General features: G+C 34.9%; 1 protein-coding gene across 1 annotated transcript in view; it reads left to right on the top strand.

Annotated features, from left to right (window-relative positions):
- The window catches only part of LOC149794117 (tight junction protein 1-like), a 202,222-nt gene extending 175,382 nt beyond the window's left edge, over positions 1-26,840 (top strand). The window contains exons 32-37 of the mRNA XM_089968094.1: positions 7,504-7,671; positions 9,221-9,409; positions 12,196-12,296; positions 16,602-16,712; positions 20,185-20,328; positions 22,323-26,840. Coding sequence (XP_089824220.1) covers positions 7,504-7,671; positions 9,221-9,409; positions 12,196-12,296; positions 16,602-16,712; positions 20,185-20,328; positions 22,323-22,426 — 817 coding nt within the window. The 3' untranslated portion in view covers positions 22,427-26,840. The remainder of the gene's footprint in view (positions 1-7,503; positions 7,672-9,220; positions 9,410-12,195; positions 12,297-16,601; positions 16,713-20,184; positions 20,329-22,322) is intronic.
- The last annotated feature ends 594 nt before the right edge of the window (positions 26,841-27,434 follow it).

Below are 27,434 nucleotides of genomic sequence, written 5' to 3'. Positions count from 1 at the left end.
TATTCCATCCAGCTTGAAATAATAAATGATACCCAGGCCTGCTGTAAAGTGGCAACATAGCATCATGGGTAGTATGTGTACTTGAGCTTTACTTTGAGTTCAAGATTTGCCACACTGCAGTTGCTCCTAATGAACCCAGCTCTTGGCTGAATTGAGATTTTGGGAGTACATGGATATGAATAAAATTGCTCCTGATGAACCAAGCACTTGGCTGAATTGATCATGTAGGAGTACATCATTACTTAATGAACAGGGCACTTGGCTTTTTTGAACTTTTGGGAGTACATGGTTACTTAATGAACTGGGCACTTGGCTTTTTTGAACTTTTGGGAGTACATGGTTACTTAATGAACTGGGCACTTGGCTTTTTTGAACTTTTGGAAGTACATGGTTACTTCTAATGAACCAAGCAGTCAGCTGAATCAATTCTTTGAGAGTACATGGCAGTTGCTTCTGATAAACCAAGCATTTGACTGAACTGATCTTTGGGAGTACACGGCTACTTATGATGAACCAGCCAATTGGCTGAAATGATCTTTTGGGATGGCAGCTGTCAATCAGCTGTTGCATAACATGCATGCCAATGGACTATTGACCAATCCAATCACCCCAATGGACTGTTCACCAATCCAATAACCCATCTAGATTTCAGTTTTTACTTAATCACATTTTGACTATGGGTTGAACAAGTGATTGGACAGGAGCTCATGGGACTTGTTACTGTTTAAAATGTAGAGTCTTTATAACTTGAAAACTTATATTCCAGTATTCATTAAATCTTCAAGTCTTTACTATATAAACGTCCTCTATCAGTTGTCTTGAGCAGAGTATAGAGGAGTGGGGTTGTTGGGGTTAACCCTGTGATGGACTGAGTACTAGCTTCAGCAGAATGGGGTTTTTGGGGTTTACCCTGTGAAGGAGTGAGTACTAACTTCAGCAGAGTATAGAGGAGTGGGGTTGTTGGGGTTTACCCTGTGATGGACTGAGTACTAGCTTCAGCAGAGTATAGAGGAGTGGGGTTGTTGGGCTTTACCCTGTGATGGACTGAGTACTAGCTTCAGCAGAGTATAGAGGAGTGGGGTTGTTGGGCTTTACCCTGTGATGGACTGAGTACTAGCTTCAGCAGAGTATAAAGGAGTGGGGTTGTTGGGGTTTACCCTTTGATGGACTGAGTACTAGGTTCAGCAGAGTGGGGTTGTTGGGGTTTACCCAGTGAAGGACTGAGTACTAGCTTCAGCAGAGTATAGAGGAGTGGAGTTGTTGGGCTTTACCCTGTGATGGACTGAGTACTAGCTTCAGCAGAGTATTGAGGAGTGGGGTTGTTGGGGTTTACCCTGTGATGGATTGAGTACTAGCTTCAACAGAATATAGAGGAGTTTGGTTTTTGGGATTTACCCTGTGGTGGACTGAGTGCAAGCTTCAGCAGAGTATAGAGGAGTGGGATTGTTGGGGTTTACCCTGTGATGGACTGAGTACTAGCTTCAGCAGAGTGGGATTGTTGGGTTTACCCTGTGATGGATTGAGTACTAGCTTCAGCAGAATATAGAGGAGTTGGGTTTTGGGGATTTACCCTGTGATGGACTGAGTACTAGCTTCAGCAGAGTATAGAGGAGTAGGATTGTTTGGGTTTACCCTGTGATGGACTGAGTACTAGCTTCAGCAGAGTATAAAGGAGTGGGGTTGTTTGGGTTTACCCTGTGATGGACTGAGTACTAGCTTCAGCAGAGCATTGAGGAGTGGGGTTATTGGGGTTTACCCTGTGATGGACTGAGTACAAGATTCAGCAGAGTATAAAGGAGAGGGATTGTTGGGGTTTACCCTGTGGTGGACTGAGTACTAGCTTCAGCACAGTGGGATTGTTGGGTTTACCCTGTGATGGATTGAGTACAAGCTTCAGCAGAGTATAGAGGAGTGGGATTGTTGGGGTTTACCCTGTGATGGATTGAGTACTAGCTTCAGCAGAATATAGAGGAGTTGGGTTTTGGGGATTTACCCTGTGATGGACTGAGTACTGGCTTCAGCAGAGTGGGATTGTTGGGTTTACCCTGTGATGGACTGTGTACTAGCTTCAGCAGAGTATAGAGGAGTAGGGTTGTTTGGGTTTACCCTGTGATGGACTGAGTACTAGCTTCAGCAAAGTGGGGTGGTTGGGGTTTACACTGTGATAGACTGAGTACTAGCTTTGGTGGGATATAGAGGAGTAGGGTAGTAGTAGAGACCTGTGCTGGATAAGGAGGTTAATTCTCATTTGCTTACATCACCAGATCTAAAATGATATTGCTGGCCTTGTAAACAAGACTGCACAGGATTGGGAAGAATTTAATCCTAACTCTATTTCTGACCATTTTTTGACACCAGTCATTGAGTACTGTAATTTATCATACACTCATTGACAAAATCCATTGTTTTCTAATTAGGAGCCATGCTGTATGATGTCTGACAAGTTGTATTGTAATCATATCTATTCATTTGTCAGTACATCCACTCATTAACATAATCACTGTTCAGTCTGTTGTTATTGCCTTCAGTATTTTGATATAAAGATGTCACAGCATTCAGTATCACAATATAAAAATGTCACAGCCTTCAGTATCACAATATAAAAATGTCACAGCCTTCAGTATCAGAATATAGATTTGTTATTGACATCAGTATCATCATATAGAAATCTTCAATATCATAATACAGAGATGTTATTTCCTTCAGTATCATAATATAGAGATGTTACAATCTTCAGTATCATAATATAGAGATGTTACAGTCTTTATTATCATAATATAGAGATGTTACAATCTTCAGTATCATAATATAGAGATGTTAGAGTCTTCAGTATCATAATATAGAGATGTTACAGTCTTCATTATCACAATATAGAGATGTTACAGTCTTCATTATCACAATATAGAGATGTTACAGTCTTCATTATCATAATATAGAGATGTTACAATCTTCAGTATCATAATATAGAGATGTTACAGTCTTCAGTATCATAATGTAGAGATGTTACAATCTTCATTGCCATAATATAGAGATGTTACAGTCTTCATTATCATAATATAGAGATGTTACAGTCTTCATTATCATAATATAGAGATGTTACAGTCTTCATTATCATAATATAGGGATGTTACAATCTTCATTATCACAATATAGAGATGTTACAGTCTTCAGTATCATAATATAGAGATGTTAACAGTCTTCATTATCATAATATAGAGATGTTACAGTCTTCATTATCATAATATAGAGATGTTACAGTCTTCATTATCACAATATAGAGATGTTACAGTCTTCATTATCACAATATAGAGATGTTACAGTCTTCATTATAATAATATAGAGATGTTACAATCTTCAGTATCATAATATAGAGATGTTACAGTCTTCAGTATCATAATGTAGAGATGTTACAATCTTCATTGCCATAATATAGAGATGTTACAGTCTTCATTATCATAATATAGAGATGTTACAGTCTTCATTATCATAATATAGAGATGTTACAGTCTTCATTATCATAATATAGAGATGTTACAATCTTCATTATCACAATATAGAGATGTTACAGTCTTCAGTATCATAATATAGAGATGTTAACAGTCTTCATTATCATAATATAGAGATGTTACAGTCTTCATTATCACAATATAGAGATGTTACAGTCTTCATTATCACAATATAGAGATGTTACAGTCTTCATTATCATAATATAGAGATGTTACAATCTTCAGTATCATAATATAGAGATGTTACAGTCTTCATTATCATAATATAGAGATGTTACATTCTTCATTGCCATAACATAGAGATGTTGCAGTCTTCATTATCATAATATAGAGATGTTACAATCTTCATTGCCATAATATAGAGATGTTACAGTCTTCATTATCATAATATAGAGATGTTACAGTCTTCATTATCATAATATAGAGATGTTATAGTCTTCATTATCATAATATAGAGATGTTACAATCTTCAGTATCATAATATAGAGATGTTACAGTCTTCATTATCATAATATAGAGATGTTACAGTCTTCATTATCACAATATAGAGATGTTACAGTCTTCATTATCATAATATAGAGATGTTACAATCTTCATTGCCATAATATAGAGATGTTACAGTCTTCATTATCATAATATAGAGATGTTACAGTCTTCATTATCATAATATAGAGATGTTACAGTCTTCATTATCATAATATAGAGATGTTACAATCTTCATTATCACAATATAGAGATGTTACAGTCTTCAGTATCATAATATAGAGATGTTAACAGTCTTCATTATCATAATATAGAGATGTTACAGTCTTCATTATCACAATATAGAGATGTTACAGTCTTCATTATCACAATATAGAGATGTTACAGTCTTCATTATCATAATATATAGATGTTACATTCTTCATTGTCATAACATAGAGATGTTGCAGTCTTCATTATCATAATATAGAGATGTTACAATCTTCATTGCCATAATATAGAGATGTTACAGTCTTCATTATCATAATATAGAGATGTTACAGTCTTCATTATCATAATATAGAGATGTTATAGTCTTCATTATCATAATATAGAGATGTTACAGTCTTCATTATCATAATATAGAGATGTTACAATCTTCATTATCATAATATAGAGATGTTACAGTCTTCATTGCCATAATATAGAGATGTTACAGTCTTCATTATCATAATATAGAGATGTTACAATCTTCATTGCCATAATATAGAGATGTTACAGTCTTCATTATCATAATATAGAGATGTTACAGTCTTCATTATCATAATATAGAGATGTTACATTCTTCATTGCCATAACATAGAGATGTTGCAGTCTTCATTATCATAATATAGAGATGTTACAGTCTTCATTGCCATAATATAGAGATGTTACAGTCTTCATTGCCATAACATAGAGATGTTAGTCTTCATTATCATAATATAGAGATGTTACATTCTTCATTGCCATAACATGGAGATGTTGCAGTCTTCATTATCATAATATAGAGATGTTACAATCTTCATTGCCATAATATAGAGATGTTACAGTCTTCATTGCCATAACATAGAGATGTTGCAGACTTCATTATCATAATATAGAGATGTTACAGTCTTCATTGCCATAATAGAGATGTTACAGTCTTCATTGCCATAATATAGAAATGTTATTAACTTCAGATGTTACTAATTGCATGTCCTAACTTTCAATTGTGAAGCTTAACTTTGCTAAGAACTGAGTTCAGTTTTCAGCGACTTCATTTAAATGGGTTGTGCTCCACTGATTGTCTGCCTGTATGTCCAGCCAACTTTGCTTTGTGCAGCATAATGTTTTGTTACTATGGTTAGTTGGATTACAGCCTAATTTGGAATGCAGCTTTATATTGAGGTGACCTTAAGTGAGTAATCATCCTGAGTCAATAACTTATGAGACTTATACCCACAAATCACTAATCTTCCCGAGCGAATAATTTGTGAGACTTTTATCCACAAATCACTCATCTTCCAGAGTGAGTAATGGACTAGAGTTCTGCTCGCAAATAGTCCATCTTCCTTTGTAATTTATGAAAGGTTTACCCACAAATTTCCCATCTTCCTGACTGCTTCTCAGCATAACTGGAAAGGTATGTAGAAATCAAATAAAATTTTCTGTAGGACTTTGATTTTCATTGTTCCACTGTATCATTTAAAGAGTTATGCCCCTTGGTTTTCCTGACATTGGTTGCTGCATCAATTGGATTTCAGACAAATTTTCATGCAGCTTTACATTGATAAGACCTTGGAAGAATTTGATTTGTACCATGCCATGTCCTCATTTACAGCTTTACATCGTAATGTCTTGGCTTTTCCAGTTTTACCTTGGAAAGGATTTTGGATCAGAACCACATTTAATTCATTATCAAAAACACTTTGAATTATGTACTTCAAATTGCAGCATTAGAAGGGTTATGGCCCCTAATACTCTTCTTCTCCTAACTTTGGTTTCCTAACACAATTTCCTTTCTTAAAGATCCTGCTAAGCAAATTATGCTGAGTGGAGCCCTTGTGATGTTCCCATTGCTAATACAAGTAGCTTTATTGTTATTTGTATTCAGAAAAGTAATTGTATATATTTATTGAGAATGCAAATCAGCAAAAAGTATGTTTTTGTGTCTTGCATGTGTGCTACTGTGACATAGATATTTGCAACAGTCATGTCACTCACATTTTGGGGGTTTAATGTGTGCAATTTCAGTGCTCTCAGAGTCATCCTTACTGTCTTGCCAAAATTAAAATCAGCAACATTTTTTAAGGGAAAAAAATTTATGATATCTGTGGGGAAAAAAGGACTCCTTTGGTACTTTATCTGTGCCATCCTACACCCTCAAAAGGGACCAAAAGAAAACAATATATTTAGAAAATATAAAGTTGCAGTAGAGTTGTTATGGCATACATGCTGCAGATGTCTCTGCTTACAGAGAAAAAGACCACTCTGGTGGCCTAGTGGTATGAGCATTCACCTCACATGCCGGAGGTCACGAGTTTGAAACCCCGACCAAGTCATACCAAAGACTGATAAAAATGGTACATGTACTAGCAGCTGCCACAGAGGTTTGTGCTAGGGCTGGTCAGCCTGGTTTCAGGATAATGTGACTGGGTGGGACATCATGCTACATGCCTGCAGCATGATGTCTCAGTGCTAGACATCACTATAAACTGCCACACTGGGGACATCGTAGCAATATGACTGAAAAATTGTTTAAGCTGTTAAAAATCCTATCACAAACTCACATACAGAGAAAAAACAACCAAGGCATTAGGGTAGGAATAATGACGATGGTGTCTAAATAGAAAATGTAAATGCTGATTTACAAAGAGTTATTTTTCCAGTTATTTTAAATACATTCAGTTGGAGTTTCCAAGGAGTTGAAGTTAAATGAATGCAAAAATAAAATACTACATTTGGTTTAGTATCTGATCATGGTTTGCAAGTTTCAAGACAGATTTGCTTGCTTTTTATTTACACTTTTTGTCTCGCCATTGAAAGGTAAAACAAGTCTCACGTTTCAGATGGCTATGCGATGTTGTAATCACTGGAGTAATGCTAACATTAGCTCCATTGTGCCTGTTGCAATTGCACACAAGTTCACCTTTTACCTGTTCCTCTTTTAAGTTCTTAATAACTGGAACTAAGCAGAAAGCTGCCATTGTAACATTATATACAAGCTAGACCTTACATTCATGGAAACCCTTTTTACTTATGAAGAATTGCACATAACTTTTACAGTATAGGTATATACATTTTCAGCAACTCTGTCTTGTATATTTATGCTTTATTGATTTTTATAATTTTTCAGGAATTTACTCTTTCTTAGAAAATGTGGGAAAACTGAAGTTAAGAACTTTTAAAACAGAATCCTTTGGTTTGATCATGTTTTTAATATTCTTGTTCCTATACTATACTTGATTGATTTCCCAATATATTTTTGTGTACAACAATGTACTATTCCTTTTTCAAGGGATGTGAACCAGTCTAGTCAAGAACCCAGGGAATCCTCATCAGGTCCAACAACAGGAAGCGCGTTTGAGCTGTATCCCAGTGCCCAGCCTTTGTCAACTTTTGGCAAGTTGGATGTAAATGGTTCAAAATCTCCCAGTGCAGGAGACAAAATTAAAGATTTACCTAGGTATGTCTAAAACTTACTATTTTAAATTTTTACTGACTGGTTGGGTTCTAGGCACAGTGCTTCTATATATCACTCAATTTGTACAAATTTAGCTTTTATGGCTGAATAGATATTTTCAATGCTGGCTGAGAATGAACGTTGTCACAAAATTAATGGGTTTTTTTTCCTTCATATTTTCATTCAAATATATTGGTAAGAGAAACTATATTGCATCTACTCATCAAAATTTTTAACTTGCTAGATGGAACTTTTCCTGCCCTGACTTGCTTTGTGTGCTTTGTTTCCTCGGCATATCCTGGATGTACCAATTACATACTCTTCAGTTGATAGGGATCAGCATCTGTTTTAATGGAGTCCAGGCATTTTTAACTTAATTTCATAGGAGTAACATTGTTTTTTTATTTTCTAGACTGCAGCCATATACTAATCATGCTTTAGTCATTGCCTGTATCTCACACAAGATACATATCATGAATTAATCATATCATGTATCTCACACAAAATACAGATCCTGCTTTAATCATAGCGTGTGTCTCGCACAAGATACAGACCATGAATTATAGCCTGTATCTCACACAAGATACAGATTATAAATTAATCATAGGCTGTATCTCACAAAATACAGATCATGAATTAATCATAGCATGTATCTCGCACAAGACACAGATCATTGATTACTCATAGAAAGTGTCTCACACAAGATACAGATCATTGATTACTCATAGCCTGTATCTCTCACAATATACAGATCATTGATTAATCATAGCCTGTGTCTCACACAAGATACAGACCTAATGCATTAAGAATACATGCTTCGTGTGCAAAACCCATAATATTTTGATGTATTGGCAAGCCTTTTATTGTCAGATTGTTTTACTATTTTCATACAAAGTAAAACCTGTCTTAAAAGACCACTGTTATGTGAGACCACCTGTCTTGATAGTCCTTATTTTCATTGCATAGATTTGTTGATTATATAGTATTATGACCTGTTATGAGAGACCACCTGTCTTGAGAGACCATAATTGTTTGGCAGAAGGGGTGGTCTTTCAAGACAGATTCTAATGTAATGGCAATTCATTTGTTTACATGGGTGTTGGTTTTGTGGTTCTGCAAAAAATTGTTTTCATATGTACTTAAATTTGTGAATTTTAAAGGGTGTCATATTCTCACTGAGGGAGCATTGTTTGTGGGGTCTTCAGAAAGAAGGGTGATTTTGTCCTCATAGATGGGGTATTGTTCATATGATCTTTAAATTTGTGGTTTAGTGACCCAGTCTACAATATTTTTTGCATCATAAATAAAAGTACATTAGATTTTGAGTGTTAATGTACATAGTTTGAATTTTCACTGCATTTACTATGCTAATGTAAATAGTTTTGAACTTTACTAATTTTGCTGCCTATTAGCCATTGTTCCTAATAGTGAAACTTGGAAGCTATGAAACGAGTCATACAGGCATGGATAACAAGAACACACTTGAAGGTTATGTTGGCTTATTATGATGATTCCAATAATTTCACTTATAATCCAATTTGTCTGCTTCTAGTGACCATTCTACGTCTGATTCGGTGAAGGAAAATAATAAAAATACTAATGAAGAGAATCACATCTCTGATAGTACTAACAAACCACGTGTAACCTTTGAAAATGAAGTAGATCACATGACCCCAACAATATCATGTGACACAGATAGCCAATCAGATCGTGTGTCCACCCCAGAGACTGTTGTTGAAGGGTAAGACTCATGGTTTGATCACCTTGCATGGCAGCATGTTGCACTTGATGAAGCCTGGAGGACAAACCATTTTGCATGATAATACATTCCAAGTCCTATCATTACAAGCTTTCCAGCTTTTAACATGGTAGTATTACCATGTTTTGCCATGTCATTGTATTCGGCTGTTAAATACACACACCTGTAAAAAATCGTACACCTTTAAAATATATACACCTAAATCATTTCTTGCATAATTTACCAGCAGATCTATCAGCATCATGGTCTGTGTTGTTCACTGTAACATCACAGACCCTGATCTGTTGGTACATTATTCTATTACCCAGTCTAGGTCTGTACTGTTCACAATTGAGTGTACTTTATAAGAGGAGTCAGGTGTTCATGATGGGTTGTACTTATGCAAGAAACCAAGTGTTCATGATGGGTTGTACTTATGCTAGGAACCAAGTGTTCATGATTGGTTGTACTTATGCTAGGAACCAAGTGTTCATGATTGGTTGTACTTATGCTAGGAACCAAGTGTTCATGATTGGTTGTACTTATGCAAGGAACCATGTGTTCCTAATGGGGATGTACTTATGCAAGGAACCAAGTATTCGTGAGTTGGCATTCTTGTGTATAGAGTCAATGGGGGTGTACTTATGCAAGGAGCCAGGTGATCACAATCAGGTGTACTTTATGTAAGGATGCAAGGGATGACATTCCTGTTTGAATGCATTATACAAGATTTCTGTTTTATTATGAGTTCGCTATGGAAGTTTAAAAAAATGTATACTTTAATTTGCACATTACAATATATTGTCTATTTACAAAAATATAATTATTGCCCTACATAACAAAATCAGCAGAGTCCTACAACAATCCTGTCTGTGTGTCATCAGTTTTGTTTCTGCAAGATAACTACTGGGTATTATTGGAAATTACCTGTAAATTTGACATGTACTGGTTAGATTTATATTTGAAACGTCAGAAGAGTTTGATTTCCAACATTCTGTGTACATCAAATTATCCATTCTTCTGACTTTAATTTCCATAGTATTATGTAACCAATGATTTTTGGATCTAGCATGCACCTCTGTATTGATGAAGAAGCTTGATTTCAAGCATTTTAAAGATCATTTACAGGATTTCCATTACTTCTGTCTTTGCTTCCACAAGAATTATTGTATTATAGCTAAATTTGGTGTGTACCTTTATGTTGAGGAGACCTTGAACATGATCAGTTTCCATTGTTCAACTAAGTCATCTGCAGGAGATGTTCTGCTTGGTTCCCCAATATCTAGATTTGGTTAGCCTAACTTTATTTAGGTTTGTTGGATTTATAACTAGATTTGGCATGTAGTTTGATGCTGACAAGTCCTTGAATAAGTTGGACTTCCAGCATTCTAAGGCATTTGCAGAAGGTATACCCCCTGTTTGCCTGACTTCAGGTCTGAGAGCATAACTTTATCCATGATTTTTTTATCTAAATATTATCTGGATTCTGATACACCTTTTTAGTGTGTTGGATTTCAACAAAATATGTGCATTTACCATAGTTGAATGCAGCTTTATATTCATGAATTTAACTGCCAGTTTTAATATCAAGGTTTATAAGAGTTATTCCCCCTTCTCACCTTGGTTTCCACAATGATTCATGTCGGATATTGACCAAACTTAGGCATGCAGCTATGTATTGATGGTTCCCTAATAGATTTAGATTTCCAGAATTCCACATCATCATTTAGGGAGATGCAGCCCCAAATTGCACATTATCCTACCTTTTTGTTCCAATATAAGTTCTCTGTAAAAGACCCTGACAAACAAATTTTATGGAACAGGGCCCTTTGGAATGCATTCCTTACTAATAGCTGTAGTTTCTTTTTTTAAATATTCAAAACCTGTTTCGTTCACAATGTTTTCCAGTATCAACAATCATCTTAATCCCTTTTTCCATTTCCTATTACCCTTTGATCATATTACCCTTTTTAATGTCATGCACAATATCGTCTGCATAAGTTCAAATGCATATAATTTAAATGCTAATTACTACAATCTCTGGACCTAATATAATCAATAATTTGCACAAAGGAATGTATCCTTTCTCAGATTGCCTCTTTACAGAAAATGTGATATGCCTGTAAAGAGATACTTGTCAGAATTTCTTGATGATATAAAGAGCATAGATTCCATGCATTTAGTTTATTTAAATTTACAACACCGAGAATTTCATTGTGATTGTGGTAAGATTTATTTCAAAGATTTTTACAAAGTTTAGAAAAATTTTGTAAAGATTTTCAGCAGATCTTCATTGCCCTGTTGATCTGGAGCATTAGATCATTCTAAAAAGTCTCTGTCAACCCATTGCATTTATTCTTCATCAACCAAATGTAAATACAGACCTACCAACATTATGGTTGAACCTAGGATATCCAGATCATTGGTGGACATAATAGTATTATTGTTTTTTGTAAATCTGACTTTATTTTCAATTGATTAGATGGTAAACTTGAAAAATGCAATTTTGGCAACATTTCAGATGTCAGCATAAAGTAGCCATTGGGGCAGAGATAACTTGAAATATACCAAACTCTATTGGGCAACCATATATTAATACACCTGCTGGAACCGGGGATTGAACTTAGAATGACAGAGACACAAAGCATGTTCATTATGAAATGGCTGATCTGGGTCTAATTTGAAATTAGGTGTGGATTGTCCAGCATAGTAGTGTTAGTTTATAGTCACAAGTCAGACTGGTAAGGTTTGAACGAAGTATACTGGGTAATATTTTGTTTTCCTTTTAGATTTGACCCTACAAGGGAAGTGGATGAGAACCACACAGTGATAGCCACTGCAAGGGGTGTTTTCGATTCAAATGGGGGCATTCTAGAGTCTCCAGAAACAGGTGATTCTTACAGTCCTTTTTTTTAAAATGTATACTGTATTGGATTTAACTTTGTCCTTGAATTTATATTGACATGTACTGTAACTTGTACCTTTTTCCTTTCTTTTTACCATATATACTTACTTATACATCAAGTCTGACTGTCAACTGCACAGACCAAGATCTACCATTGCACAATGCACTGGCAGACCTGGGTCTTTGCATTTTGTTAAGAGTAATCAGTAGAAAAAAGAACATTGACCCTGATCTGCCATCTTGTGATCGCTGATGAGTGGTTACATTGTTTGTATTTGGACATTGAGTATGGTCAGTAGTATATTTGGGGCTCCCGAGTGGCAGAGTGGTCTAAAGCACTCACCATTCCAGATCACTGCCATCTCACCTCTGTCTGCATGATTTCGAGTCAAAGGCTCAGCTAGCATGGGTACATGGAAAAGCCTTCCAGTAGCTTCTCTTGGGTCACTGGTTCTTCCCTGGGTTTTCCAGGGTTCTTCCTCCACCAGTTATACTGGCCGCCATGTATAGCCTATCTTGTACTGAAAAATGGTGTTAAACCCTAGAAAAACAACAAGTAGTATATTTCATATTTTGTTTCAGTGTACTGTCATCAGCCTTGTATGCATTACTTGGCCCAAAGAAATCAGCTGCTGACCCAAAATTTGAAAGTCAAATCACAGGGTGAGATTTGGCCAGTGGGAAAGCTGACATTTGGGAAAGGCCCATTTTCAGTATTAAAATGGAGGCAGCCTGTATCAGCTCAGTGTTTTCTGGAATTTTGATATCCATTCTTGAGAAGAAAAAATCTCCTGCTGTATTTAGCTGTACTGAACAGAAGAGCTTGTGTGATGGTCTGTTATCTGTTATCTGTCTGTCCATTAGCATAAGTTTGGAATCACTATGTCCCCTAAACTTCTTTGGGGATTGACTTCAAACTTTCTGTACATTAAAATGCTGCTTTTCTGTCATTCTGTATGGCCACCAAATCTTGTTATCACTACTCCTCTTGAATGGATGGTTATATCAACATGGATTTTTCCCAAACTGACTTGTTATAACATCTAATGGGTTCTAAATAAAAATGGTATCAGTTTGATGTCCAATATGGCCACCACATTGACCATCTTAAAAATCTTGTTATTGCTACTTCTTCGGTAGGAAATATAATATTGCCATGGAATTTTCATCAGAAGACATATTGTGATCTCTAGTTGGTCCAAAAATGAAATGGTGCCAAGCATCTGTTTGATATGGCTGCCACAGTGGCCATCTTGAAAATGTTGTTATTGTTAATCCTACTGACTGAAAAGTAATATTGCCATGGAGGTTTTATTAGAAGACTTCTTATGATCTACTGTTGATCCAAAAATGAAAATGATATCAATCTGATGCCCAATATGGCCACAACTTCATCTGATATCTAGCTGGTCCTGATTGTGCCATTGAGACTGTCAACATGCCTGCTACAGTGGCATCTTGTTATCACTATTTCTCCTGAACAAATTGGTCATTTGGATTTCACTGAAAGACTTATTATGATGTCTGATTAGTTGTAAATGAAAATCGTAATCAGCTGTCATCTAATATGATTGCCACAATGATCATCTGAAAAATCTTGTTATCACTTCTCCCAGATGTCGGGTCACAGCAGCATCGTGTTTTCATCAAAAGACTTCTTATGATGTCCAGTTGGTACAAAATAGAAATGATGCCAATCCAATACTGAGCGTAACTACCATGGCATCCATGTTCAAAATCTTGTTATCATTATTCCTCCAGTCTTATAAACATGGGGTTTCCACCAGAAGACTTCTTATGATACCTTGTTGGTCCCAAATGAAAATGGTGCCAAGTTGACATCCGATTTATCCACAACTGTTTTGAAAATCTTATTATTGCTGAAGAATATTGAAGATGGTTTCAACACTCCACAGTTAAAAGGTATAAATGTTCTTTTCTTGAACTCCTGGACATTCTTTTCAGTCAGTAGAGTATCGGTCCCTTCAAGGGACTCTTGTTATATCATAAAGTAGATCATCAAATGACAACATATGTGAAAATTGATTTCAAACATTTATGGATCAAAACCTAGCAAGAAGAAACAAGGAAATCTGAATTTGAGTAGACTTGCCTTTGTTTGATGAATGGACAACAACTAGCATCCATTTGGATGGGAATTTTTCATTGTATGCTAAGTTGTCATGCTTGTAAACACATCCGGGATTTTTTCTGCATAGGGTGGGTCGGAAATTTGATACTTTTTCACATTCGGGCATTTTCAATGCATAGTTATGACTGCTGAGGTGAAAATAGCCGCCATTACTCTAGGTGACCTCGCAATATGGCAGAAAGTAGATCGCTAGGCCAGACAGAATTACTGGATGGCCACGCCGATCCATTGGAGTATGACTAGCCAAATTGAAATTCAAATATTTTGTATTTGTTGAGTATCCAAAGGCATTGTGAGGTTAGCTGGACAGAAGCCACTTGAGTGCAATGAATGCAAACCTCAGTCTTTCTACCAGAGAAAATAGCTAGATACAACTCGGTATCCCAGGAAGACCAATCCACAGCAACATTGTGTTGTATTAAATGCTGGGCAGTCTTGCGAGAGAATGCATTATGATACTCATAAAAATCAGTTCCACTGTATTTCTGATGCAGTTCATCAATCAAGTCAGCATAAGAGTCTAATTCAGGCCTCCTATACAGATAAACCTCACACAGAATGTTTTTGTATTTAAAGAAGGCTTTACAAAATTCAGAAATACTGTGCCTGCCAAATGTGAGTCATTCCCTTTTACTTCAATTGGTTGCCACCCTGATCAATAAATTTTTAGTCTCTGAGCTAGAGTCTATTCCCGGTATCAGCAGTAGGGCAAGATTAACGTGCTTACCCTTGATTATGTCCTTTCTTATATTGGTGGGCACAATGACCACCAGCAGGAGTTTGTCAACATGTACGGCATAATGCAGTGTTTGGGAGAATCTCGTGTTGTCTTCCCCCACGCCCATCAAGGGCCATTTGAAGGTTATAGTCACTATGTTATTGACATGTACCCTCGTCAGCCAGATTCTATGAAGATTGTGAAGCTGTTTTACCTCACGGTAATATGGTAGTCGTTGTGGAAGATTGTGTCAGTGCAGCAACAGATGCTTGTAATTCGGCTAACTGTTGCTTGATAGCTACCATGTCCAATATGTAGAGATTCTGTGGTGTATAAGCTGCTTGCAGGTCATGTGACGATGCTGTTGAAGACACATATGAAACACCTGTCTGGTCACATGATGATGCTCTTGAACATAAAAAAGAATCATTATCTCTGTACAGTTGAAGAAGATGCCTCTTTCCAATTGAAACTGAGACCTTGATGTTCTTCTCAGCTGACAGTTTAACCAATTTTGACGCAGTTCAATTTTCTGGAATGTCCACCCAAGTTGAATTTGTTGCAGTGATGTTAAGTTCTGGTTAAGTTCTGTATTGCAAATGCTGGTCAAACGATTAACAGTTTGTCTTGTGAGTTGAATGAACATATCCCAAAAGACAGAAGGTAACATGCGGTATCAGCAAACAGAAGAATTCTTTCCCCCAGATAATTTTAAGTTAAATGCAGCATCAACACTGGAAAGCATGCATCTCTACAGGCATCCCAGTTGCTGAATTAATGCCTCAAACTGACATAATGTTTGATCACATGCTCCAACTCAGTCATCTGATTGGTTCAACATGACAACATATCTAAATTTAGTTACTAACTTATTAACATATACTGGCTGCAGTGACATCATGTCTGGCAGAGACACCATAGTAGACAAAGAGGGGCCCAACAAGGGACCAGAGAAGGATGCTCTGTGTGTGTTACTCAAACTATATTTAATCAATTAAATTACAACATAATACCCCATATCTCATCTTCCTGTAATATGACATAGTCAATAAAATAACTCCTCTGGTAGTTTTGAGTCAGGAACAGTTTTACTGGGAAAGGGAACTTTTAAGGTGCTTGATGACAAGAGGCCACTGACTTATAAGGCCATCTTGCCAGACAACAAAATAGAATATTTCAAAGAATTTTTCCCCTTGTAATAGGTCCCCTCCCCATAATTTTACAAGGTCCAATTTTTCTTGCAAAACTGGGGGACCTCTGTAATATAATTTGTTTTACAAAGTTTTCCTCAATGAGATACATGTATTCCCAATTGATACATCTGTAATATAATTTGTTTTAAAAAGTTTTCCTCAATGAGATACATGTATTCCCAATTGATACCAATTTACGCTTACACTTATTTGTTGATTTCCACCAGGTGTCAGCATAGTCATTCCAAAGGGTGCCATTTCGTCAGGTGTTCAGCAAGAGATCTATTTCAAGGTGTGCAGAGATAATAGTATTCTCCCACCACTTGATAAAGATAAAGGTAACAAGTTTTATCAAATAATTCATACTAGTTAAATCATTGATGGAATGAAGAAAAGAAAAACATCTTAATGCAAGTAGCTATATTTAGGTACATTTCTTGTATAGCCACTGCAGTAAGGGCATCAATATTAGTATCAGCTGTCATTCAGAATTTGTTTTTAAGAAAGACCTCATTGTACTTTAGGCTGGTAAGTCCATGGTGTGTTACAATTAGTTTAGGAGACAATCAAAAGTTTATTATATTATTTGTCAGATAAGTTTACTGGATATATAAAAACAAATAAGACAAATTCAGCATACTACAATTAACTGCAACATAGTTTTCTTTATTAGTTTCTTCAGAACTTCAGTATTAAGTCTTGAACGCTCAAAAGTATCATGATCTTCATGCTTTTTAGAGTAAAGTTGGAAATTAGTAAATACTGTCCTTGTGTGTATACATCTGTAGTAAAAGTCTTAAGGTCATTTAGCCATTCAGCAACCAGTTATTTCAGTAATGGGTGTCATTTGTTAGAATTTGATTATAAGTACCTTTAAATGGCATTTATGCACTTTATTTGGATCTCCATGCATCCATATTTGTTTGGAAGGTTTACACACCCTGATAAGTATGTATGGCAAAATTAATGTTACAGTACATGGACATTTTTGGGTGAGATCAAAATAAAGGTATGATCCAGTACAATCCATATTGACTATCACAGGCTGTGTGATCCAGTACAATCCACATTGACTATCACAGGCTGTGTGATCCAGTACAGTCCACATTGACTATCACAGGCTGTGTGATGCAGTACAATCCACATTGACTATCACAGGCTGTGTGTTCCAGTACAGTCCACATTGACTATCACAGGCTGTGGTGTCATAGTGGCATGTTGATAAAACAAATTGTACTACCCTATATTGTGATGATTAGACTCAATGTTCTCTTTTCTTTTGTCAAGTTTAGTACAATAGTTACCATTGTCCATAGAGATCATTAATTTTCATCAGGAAGTTTCTTGAATACTGGTAAGGTGCAGATCATTTAATAATCAGGATTGAATAATATTTGGTTAAGCAATATTAGTATTATATTTTAAAAGAACAATTTATATTTAAGATGAGTAAATGTGCATACATGACCTTTATGTTGTTTACTATACATAATGTCATGTGACTCCTTCCACACAGTTCAAGATGGTACTTCACATCTTGCAATGTGATGGGGGTGGGGCATCTGCTTTGCACAACTATTTTAGAATTTTTATACAGTTTCTAGGGGTGGATTAAGGTGTGTGGGTGTAGTTTTGCATAAATATAAAAGCACTCCCAAATTATCAGAATGACTTGTCAGAGAATGGGTATGTGTGATCACTGACTTGAATGTCTCCACATCTCGAAACAGAATGTGGGATGATTGAAACCCCTGGATCACAGTATAGAAACCATTGGGATCCCTAGACTCTAACTACACTTACTGGGCATGAAGAGTCCAATTCAGATGTAAAATAGACTTTAACCTTTTGACCTATAATTTGCTGCAAGGACTTGGTCTAAGGGTCTTAACATACAAATTGCTGGCATCCTGCAGATTACAAAATACTAATATGTTCAGCTGATATAATAAAGATAAGTTTAGACCTATTTGTCATAGACCAGAAAAGCTTACAGTCTGTTGCCCCCAGTCTGTCCATCCATTATCACAAGTTATTGCTGATTTCGTATTTTCCAAAAAGACTTCATATGTCTACCTTGTCCTAATTGAAATGATGCTGCTCAAACATGCAATATGGCCACCAAATTGACTATATTTAAAATCGTGTTATGGTTCCTCTTCCTGAATGGATGGAGATATCACTAAAAGACTTCTTATCATATTCAGTCCTTGATTGAAAATGGTGCCAATCTGGTGGCCTGTATGGCTGTCACAGCAGACATCTTTAAAATCTTTTTATCACTATTCCTAGATTGAAAGTCATATTGACATGGGGTTTTCACCAGAAGCCTTCTTTTGATGTTGAGTTTGTCCTGAAAGAAAATATTGTAATTATACAGCCAGTATGGCCTCTGTCCACTATAGCTGCTTTGAAGAATTTTTTTTATATTGCTACCCCTCCAGAATTAATGGCCATGTCAAGACTAAATGACAGTTAGTTTGTCCTAAATGCAAATGGTGCATGATTATACAGCCAGTATGGTCACAATGGATGCTTTCAAGAAAATTTTGTTATTGCTCCAGAATTAAGGGTCATATCAAGACTAAAAGACCTCTTAAGACAATTAGTTTTTCCTAAATGCAAACGGTGTCAAAATTATATCCAATATGGATGCCATAACAGTTATCTTCAAAATCTTTATATAACTACTCCCTTCAGATTAATGGTCACAGACATTTGGTTTTCACCAAAAGTCTTCTAATGATCTCAGATTTGTCTGAAATGAAAATGGCGATGATTTTACTTCCAGTATGGCCACCACAGCAACTAATTTGAAAATCTTATCATTCAAGAATATCAGAGATGGTTTTAACACTCAACAGTAAAATAAAATAAATGGTATTATCTTGAATTCTTGGAAATTCTTTTTGGACATGAGAGCATACGTGCCTTCGAGGGACTCTTGAACTGAATCAAAGTGTTTAAAGTTAGTACAAATACTATAGATAATGCTAATGCTAAAGAAACTGTGCCTTTGTGTATCATAGTATATACAATCAGTAAGGAAATGAATTTCATCATCAATTTCAGCAGCAGGGCATTATTCACATACACTATCAGATTCAAGAGTGTTTAGAACATAAATCTACCTATGACAGTTCTTAGTACATGTGAACCTATGTGAAATTTGGCATTCATTTACTAAACATAAAAGAGACATTTTTATGTGTAACTGGCATTGACTCCCAAGGACTTGGCACCTTGGCCAAAACTTGGAATCTGTGCAGATCCAAATCATATCATTATCTATACACTTACTCAAAACAAAAAAAACAAACTCAGATATGCAAGTAAAATTGGTACCTGGGTTGTTATTAATCTTGGACTGGGCCCTTGGGGGCACAGATTTGAAAGGGTTGCAGGACAAAACAAGGCAATGTGGGAATGTGTTTTACAAACAGTCTTGTTCCATATTGAATTAATAATAGTACATGTGCAGTTCAGTTTCCTTTTTTGTAATATTTTCAAAAAATATGGCATGATATTAATAATGATTTGTTCACCAAAACAAGTGTTACAATGAAAATAACAAAGTGTCATTTTAACTATGCAGTCCTGAGGAAAATACAGTATTATGTCATTAGAGCTGTATAAATGTATTCAAATTGAAAACTGAAGAAATTAAATTGTACCTTCTCATTTATGGGAAGATTTACAGCTTACTGAGTTTGAGAAAATGGATGACAACATTTTTTAAAATTGAAAATATAACAAGTAATGTATTTTAAACAAAACCTAACCATTGTTCTGGGGGTCTGTTTAAACTAGGTGAGACACTCTTGAGCCCACTGGTGATGTGTGGCCCCCATGGTCTGAAGTTTAACCAGCCTGTTGAGTTACGACTTCCACACTGTGCATCCGTCAACCCCGAGAGTTGGTCTTTTGCTCTTAAATCCAGTGACTCACCAACAGGTAATCTTCACCTGACCATATTGTTGAATAATTCAAGAGTAAATGTAGCAAAGAAATATGATCATTTGTATTAGACTTGAGTTCATTTTGAAAGATATTGATAATACTAATGTGTATTGGCCTATTTGAAGTTGGACATAGTGGTTAAATGCAAACACTTTTGCATGACTATACTAATGTCAAATACAAAATAACATACAAATTTTTTTTGTCTTTGACTTTGTTTGTGTAATTATTTGGCCAGATATGCACCATGCAAGATATGAGTTTCCCGGCCAGGTAAATGAATGTGGACTCAGTTTATAAGCAGGTTTGTATGGTAGGCATTGTCCATTAAATTGGCTATATATTGTTGAACTTGCCATGTAGGAAAATTGACCTTCACCTTCAATTTTATGTCTTTTTACGTGTCTTTATATCCACACCAAAAATGAACCTTAATTTGAAAGTTCTTTTGTCTTAGCTACATAAAAGGTAGGCTTGACAAAAAGGAACCTTTTATGTATGTAATAAATATACATTTTTATTGAGGTATCAAAATATATAATGCTGATTGTACCACAAAGGATAATGGTAACAAGGCAGTAATAAAATCTAATTAATAAGTTTGATAAAAATCTTTATATTTAATGATTTAACCAGCAAGCAATATTATATTATCCACATTACATTAAGTAATATTGCATATATACTGAATATGAAAATATACAGAATTGTAAAAGGTACAAACCTATCTTGACATGTTAGTATTTTTAGCTCTACAGGTCATAGACCAGAAGAGCTTTTGGGATGGTCTGTTATCCATCATCCCTGTATCTGTTATCCATTATCCCTGTATCTGTTATCCATCATCCCTGTATCTGTTAGCACAAGTTTGTTATTGCTACCCTTCCAAAACTACCTGGCCCTCAAACTCGATTCATCCCATGATCTTGTTGGTCCAAAATGAAAATGGTGCTGCTCAGACATGGCACCATACTGACCTCTTTGCAGATCATGTTATCATAACTCCTCCAGAATGGATGGTCACATCAAGATGGAGTTTTCACTAAAATAAATGAAAATGGTGGTGATCTGATGTCCACTGTGGCTGCCACAGTGGCCATCTTTAAAATCATGTTGTAAATCTTCCTACATGGATGGTCATATCAGCATGGGGTTTTCAGACTTTACGATGTTTAGCTGGTCTTACTTAAAAATGTTGCTGATCTGACAACCAATATGGCCACCATGGCAGCCATTTGAAATATTATCACAACTCTGCTTGAACAGAAAATCATATTGATATATGCAGTTTTCACAGGAAGATTTCAGTGATGTCCAGTTGGTTTTAAATGAAAATGGTGTTGATCTGATGACCCAATTTGCGCACCACACCAGCCATCTAATAAATCTTGTTATTGTTATTCATCCAGAATGGAAAGTCATAGCTTGAAAATATAGTTATCTCTACTCCTCTCCCAATAGATGGCTATGTCAGCATAGGGTTTTTACCAATAGACTAATTATTATACCTCATTGGTACTAAATGAAATGAGTGCCAGTCATGCATCCAATATGACTGCCACAAAGTCTGTCTTAAAAACCTTGTTGTCACTACTCCCCCTAAATGTATTATCATTATGTCATGGGGTTCTCACCAAGAGACTTCTAATTAAATTTACTTTGTCTTAAAAGAAAATGGTGCCAAGCTGACATACAGTACATGTACCACAGCAACTAATTTGAAAATCTTGTTTAGAATATCAGAAATAGTTTCAACACTTGAGAGTTGAATGGAAGAAATGGTCTCATCTTGAATTCTTGGGAATTCTTTTTGCACAGTAGAGGATCAGTCCCTTTAAGAGACTCTTGTTCTTGATTATTGCAGTAAAAGTTTAGTATCAGTAATTACCAAAAGATATGTTTTGAATATGATGATATGTAAACAAAGTCTGAATATAGTAACACTGTTTTCAATTATTGTAAACAATTTTTCCCCTTTCTTTTAAAAGGTCATCCCACCAAGTGGCAGAATTTTAATCTGGCAGGAAATGATGGCAGTGGTCAAGGTCGTGTGGGTAAAAATAGTGTGTCTGTGCTGGTGGATCACTTCTAACAGCATGTAATCTTATTGATCCCAGACGTATGCAGCAATATTTCATGCAGAACATGGATGTTATTTCCACAGAATTGTGCAATCTCAGAGAATTTCACTTTATGCTGTATTGTTTTGTCATAGAAAAGTATGGATCATTCCAAATGTCATCTTTTTGAAATACATATTAATTATTACGATAATAATCATAGTCATAAGTAATCATCTTGATGAACAAAAATCATTTTTATATTCCATCATTGCATTCATCATCATGATCATTTTTGGTATTCAATCAAAGCATGATAAGCACTTCCATATACATTTAAATTCATGTACAGGGTTATATTATGAACATATAAAGTCATTTATTTAATTACAGTCACTTTCAAAAGCTGCAATTCAATCACACATTTCATTGATGGTAATTCTAATTGATTCTGATTTATTTAATATAGCTGCAAACTTGACCAGTAGAAATCAGGAAATGTATTGTTTATAAGCAGGGTTTGGTTCATAGTCTGCTGTATTTTGCTGATGTTTAACTGTATACCTGAGAAAATGGTAGATGCCTTATATTTGTTATCACAGTTTGGACTAGCTCATCAGACTCTATGTCTGTCCTTCTTTTAAAAGTTTGAGCAAAAAACAGACATTCTTGCCTGCAGTGCATGGAACACATATGTAGGTCTCCTCAAAGTTTGATGTACATCATACATGGATACCATGGCAGTTTGCAATTGTCATGAAAAGTTAGAGCATCCAAACAACTCCTTCCTTTGACAGTCATTTTACTATGTACCTTTAGCTTGCAAGGAAGAAATTTTTATTTGGTCCTGTCCATCTATTCATCCCAAAAGGCTGTTTACAAGATTACACAACAATCACTCAGCGTAGAATAATAAAATTGTACAGATTGCTATTAACTGGATGCATTATGTAGATGTCCTGATTCAACTTTCAGGCTGTTACAGCATATTAACTGGATGCATTATGTAGATGTCCCGATTCAACTTTCAGGCTGTTACAGCATATTATATTAACTGGATGCATTATGTAGATGTCCTGATTCAAGGCTGTTGCAGCATTTTTTCAATTCTGTTTACACATTTCTGAACTTTTGAGATTTTAAACTTTTGGTCTACATGTCGTACAACCAAAACCTTAGTAAAATTTATATATAAAAAAACACTTTTGTCAACAAATGAAAATCTGTGCATATTTTGTATGTAGATGTAGATGATTATATGTTTGTGCCATTATAGCAACTTTTTTAACACTTCTGTCAAATCATTTGAGTCTATTTTGGGACATGAGTGTTGTAAAATTACAAATCTAGTTTTCCTAAAGATGAACCAAATAGTTTTATTACTGCTTTATTGACTACAATAATTTTAAATTGATAATCATATGTGATACACAAACTAGGGTACTGTTTATTTTTAGAAGTTTGAAATTTTCTAAACACAGTTTACACTGGTTGTGCTTCGTCCATTAAACCAATATATACAGTTAAAATGTTGAAAAGAATTAATCTTGCAGAAGCTCATGGAAAGATAATTTGTTACAAAAGCTACAAACTGCACTATCTGCAAAATACACATTTTAGTAGATATCTGCTTTCACAATTTTAATGCATTGACCTAAAAAAAACAAGACAATCTTATGTAAGCTAATTTGAACAACTTAAGAACTGTACATAGAACAGTCAAACTGTATTTGAACACACAAAAAAATTTTTTTTTTAAATATCATTTTTGAGACATTTGTCCTTACAAAAGATTCTAGTTTCTTGATGTTAAAAGACCATAATCCATGTTAGCTCATTGGTTAGTTTGACAGCATTACTATCAGAAGGGTTTGAATCCTACCATCAGATCAGCCACTTCTGGTGTGTCCTTGGGCAAGGCACTTTACTTTGGTTGCCTTGGCACTAAATATCCTGCTTGTTTTGCTGTGTATTAAAACACCAAACTACACAGACATGAAAATTTTGCCATTTATTAAATAAGTAAACTTGGTAATTAGAATAAAAGTCATATTTATCATTTAATGTTGTTATCTTACCTTCTGAAAATTGCAATTATAGTGGACAAAACAAGAGAATGTGTGGTTCAGTTGTGCTGCCTTGTAGGGTATAACAAGTTATCCCTTGTGCTACATGTACATTGCATTCTGACCAAGGGAGAAAACCTTTTATATGGGGGTAATCATCTAGCTTGGTTTTATATTTTTATGGTCATGGACATGTGGAGATGTACTCTTCAACTGTTAATTATTCTTTTTGTTTACTGGAAAACCAATGTATGAAAGATCTTGTTTTGCCCAGATCCAGGGACATGTAAACTTGCTTATAAATGGTTGACACCTTTGAAGTCTACAATGAAGCTAATCAAAGCAATTGGAGCTCACAATATTTCTCTTTCCTCAATGCATTAAACAAGTTCCTTGAAATTAAATCAGCACATGTCAGAAATAAGACACCTTTAAAGTTACTAATGAAACATGTTATTGAACTCTTATGTCAGAAGTAAGACACCTTTATAGTTATTGATGAAATATGTTAATGAACTTCTGTCAAAAGTAAGACACCTTTAAAATTACTGATGAAATATGTTAATGTACTATGTCAGAAGTAAGACACCTTGATAGTTACTAATGAAACATATTAATGAATCCTATGTCAAAAGTAAGACACCTTTATAGTTACTGATGAAATATGTTAATGAACCCTATGTCAGAAGTGAGACACCTTTATAGTTATTGATGAAGCTGATATATTCCAATTAAAGTCAGTTTCTTAGAATGAAGACTTGGGATTCGGTTTAAAGAGGTCCTTTTTCATAAAGGCATGAAGCTGATCACATTTGGTTGTCCTTGTATCAAACCATTTAAAAATTCCCAGATACAATTACATAACATTATCAACTTGCTTGACAGAGGAAGTGTATTCATAAGAAAGAGGGACATTTGCTATTGTATATAATCACAAGTCAAGTCAAACTACAAACTGCACAGACCATGATCTGCCAGCAGATCAGGGTTTGTGTTGTTTGTTGTACTAATTGCTCCTTGGATTATACTTCTGTACATATAGCTTATATCATAATACAAAAAGATCAAAGATAAATTTGAATTCTAAGTCATCCTTAACAATCATAGAACATCATTTCCAAAGATTATTTTGTATGGCCCATATTTTACGGTATTAAGAGCCCAATTGTTCAATATTCATTTTTGGTGCTTCATTTTTATACATAGAGGTTGTATATACGTTGTACATGGGGATAAAGCAAACACAGAAAAACATCTTAAATTTACAGGTGATAATTGATAAACACTGTTTCTTTATTCCGAATGTTCTGATGTTTTGTGTAGTATTTATGTTTAGCTGGGTCAATAATTTGACAAGTCTTCCTTCCACAGACATTGAATTAGGGCATTATTTTTCAGAGTTTAAGATACTATTACATGCACTGCTTTGTCAGTTTATTCTGTCATTTAAAATATTACATACACGGCTTTGTCAATTCATTGTCATTTTAGTGTGTAACATATTACTACATACACTGCTTTGTCAGTTTATTCTGTCATTTAAAATATTACATACACGGCTTTGTCAATTCATTGTCATTTTAGTGTGTAACATACTACTACATACACGGCTTTGTCAGTTTATTCTGTCATTTAAAATATTACATACATGGCTTTGTCAATTCATTGTCATTTTAGTGTGTAACATACTACTACATACACTGTCAGTTTATTCTCATTTTTCTACAATATTGTGTTCTATTTCCTGTTTCCAAACAATTTGATGATCTTGTCTGGTACTCAGAATACTTTGATTTTATTTTACCAAAGCATATCTGCACAAATAAATTATTCTCAGAAACATTGTTTTATACAAGACAAAGGGATTAAAACGTATGTTGAATTATTGTTATGGTTTTTTTTTTTCAGGGGGTGGGAATTTTATAGTTGTCCTAGTTGACACATTTACAGCACCAATGCAGTGGTGAAATGTGAAAAGTTTCTGACTTTGTATAATCAAACTTTTACAGTTAAAAATATGTATTTTTATGAGAAATTGTTTAGTTTTGTTACTGATACATTTCCAACTTTGTAAGTGATTTTAAGCAAATGTTTTGAACATATTTGTTCATACTTAGTGCTCTGTATGAAGAGATTATGTTCTGTTTAGGATGAACAATGTTGTGTTTCTCTTTGTGAGAGACATTTTTATAGAACATTTCTGGATTATGTGATTTATACAGGTCAGATAGTGAGTTTTGTTTTCACATGTTTAAAACATTTTTTTGCAATAGACATTTCATGGAAACTATACTCTGTAAATTAAAAAATAATTTTCATGAAGATCAAACATTTATTTACTTATAGTTTATGAAACAGAAAAATAAATAGTGAAATAACCTGTGGTGTCTTCTTTTTTTTAAGGCCATGTAAGCATTTGTTATATTCCCCTACATCATACAGTGCAATTGTTTATTTGTGTGTAGAATCTTACCTTTCACTAGCAGCCACTCGTCAGAAAGACTGTCAGTTGCACACAGGTGACCTCTGCAAGCAAAGTTTTTGAACAAATATCATAGACATAAGTATTATTATTATTATCATTATTATTATTATTAGTATTGCATTATCAAAATTGTTTTATGTCAGTGCACAACAAACTGCATATATGTTGTTTTCTCCCAAACTTTTAGTCCATACAAGAATAGTGTATTTTGCCCACTATAATCCTGTAAATTAAATCATCAACGACTTGAAATCTATACCAGCCATGGATTCTTGAAATCTATACCAGTCATGGATTCTTCAGCTTGCCATGATCAAAATACATTCATCTTTTCTGAGAAGCCTTTGATGAATATGAAACCAAAAGAAGTACATGGCTGTTCTTTTTGACCCATGATCTGAAACTTGAGCTGCCTTTTCAGAGAAGTTTTAAACATTGTATAACCACTGACCCTAATGAAAAGGGATTTAACTCAAAAGGTGACTTACA

This window comes from Sinohyriopsis cumingii, chromosome 8 (genome assembly GCF_028554795.1).
Source record: "Sinohyriopsis cumingii isolate HCF-2022 chromosome 8, ASM2855479v2, whole genome shotgun sequence".
Classification (NCBI taxonomy): domain Eukaryota; kingdom Metazoa; phylum Mollusca; class Bivalvia; order Unionida; family Unionidae; genus Sinohyriopsis; species Sinohyriopsis cumingii.
The sequence above is the reverse complement of the archived record's forward strand: the minus strand, read 5'-3'. Positions and strand labels throughout refer to the sequence as shown.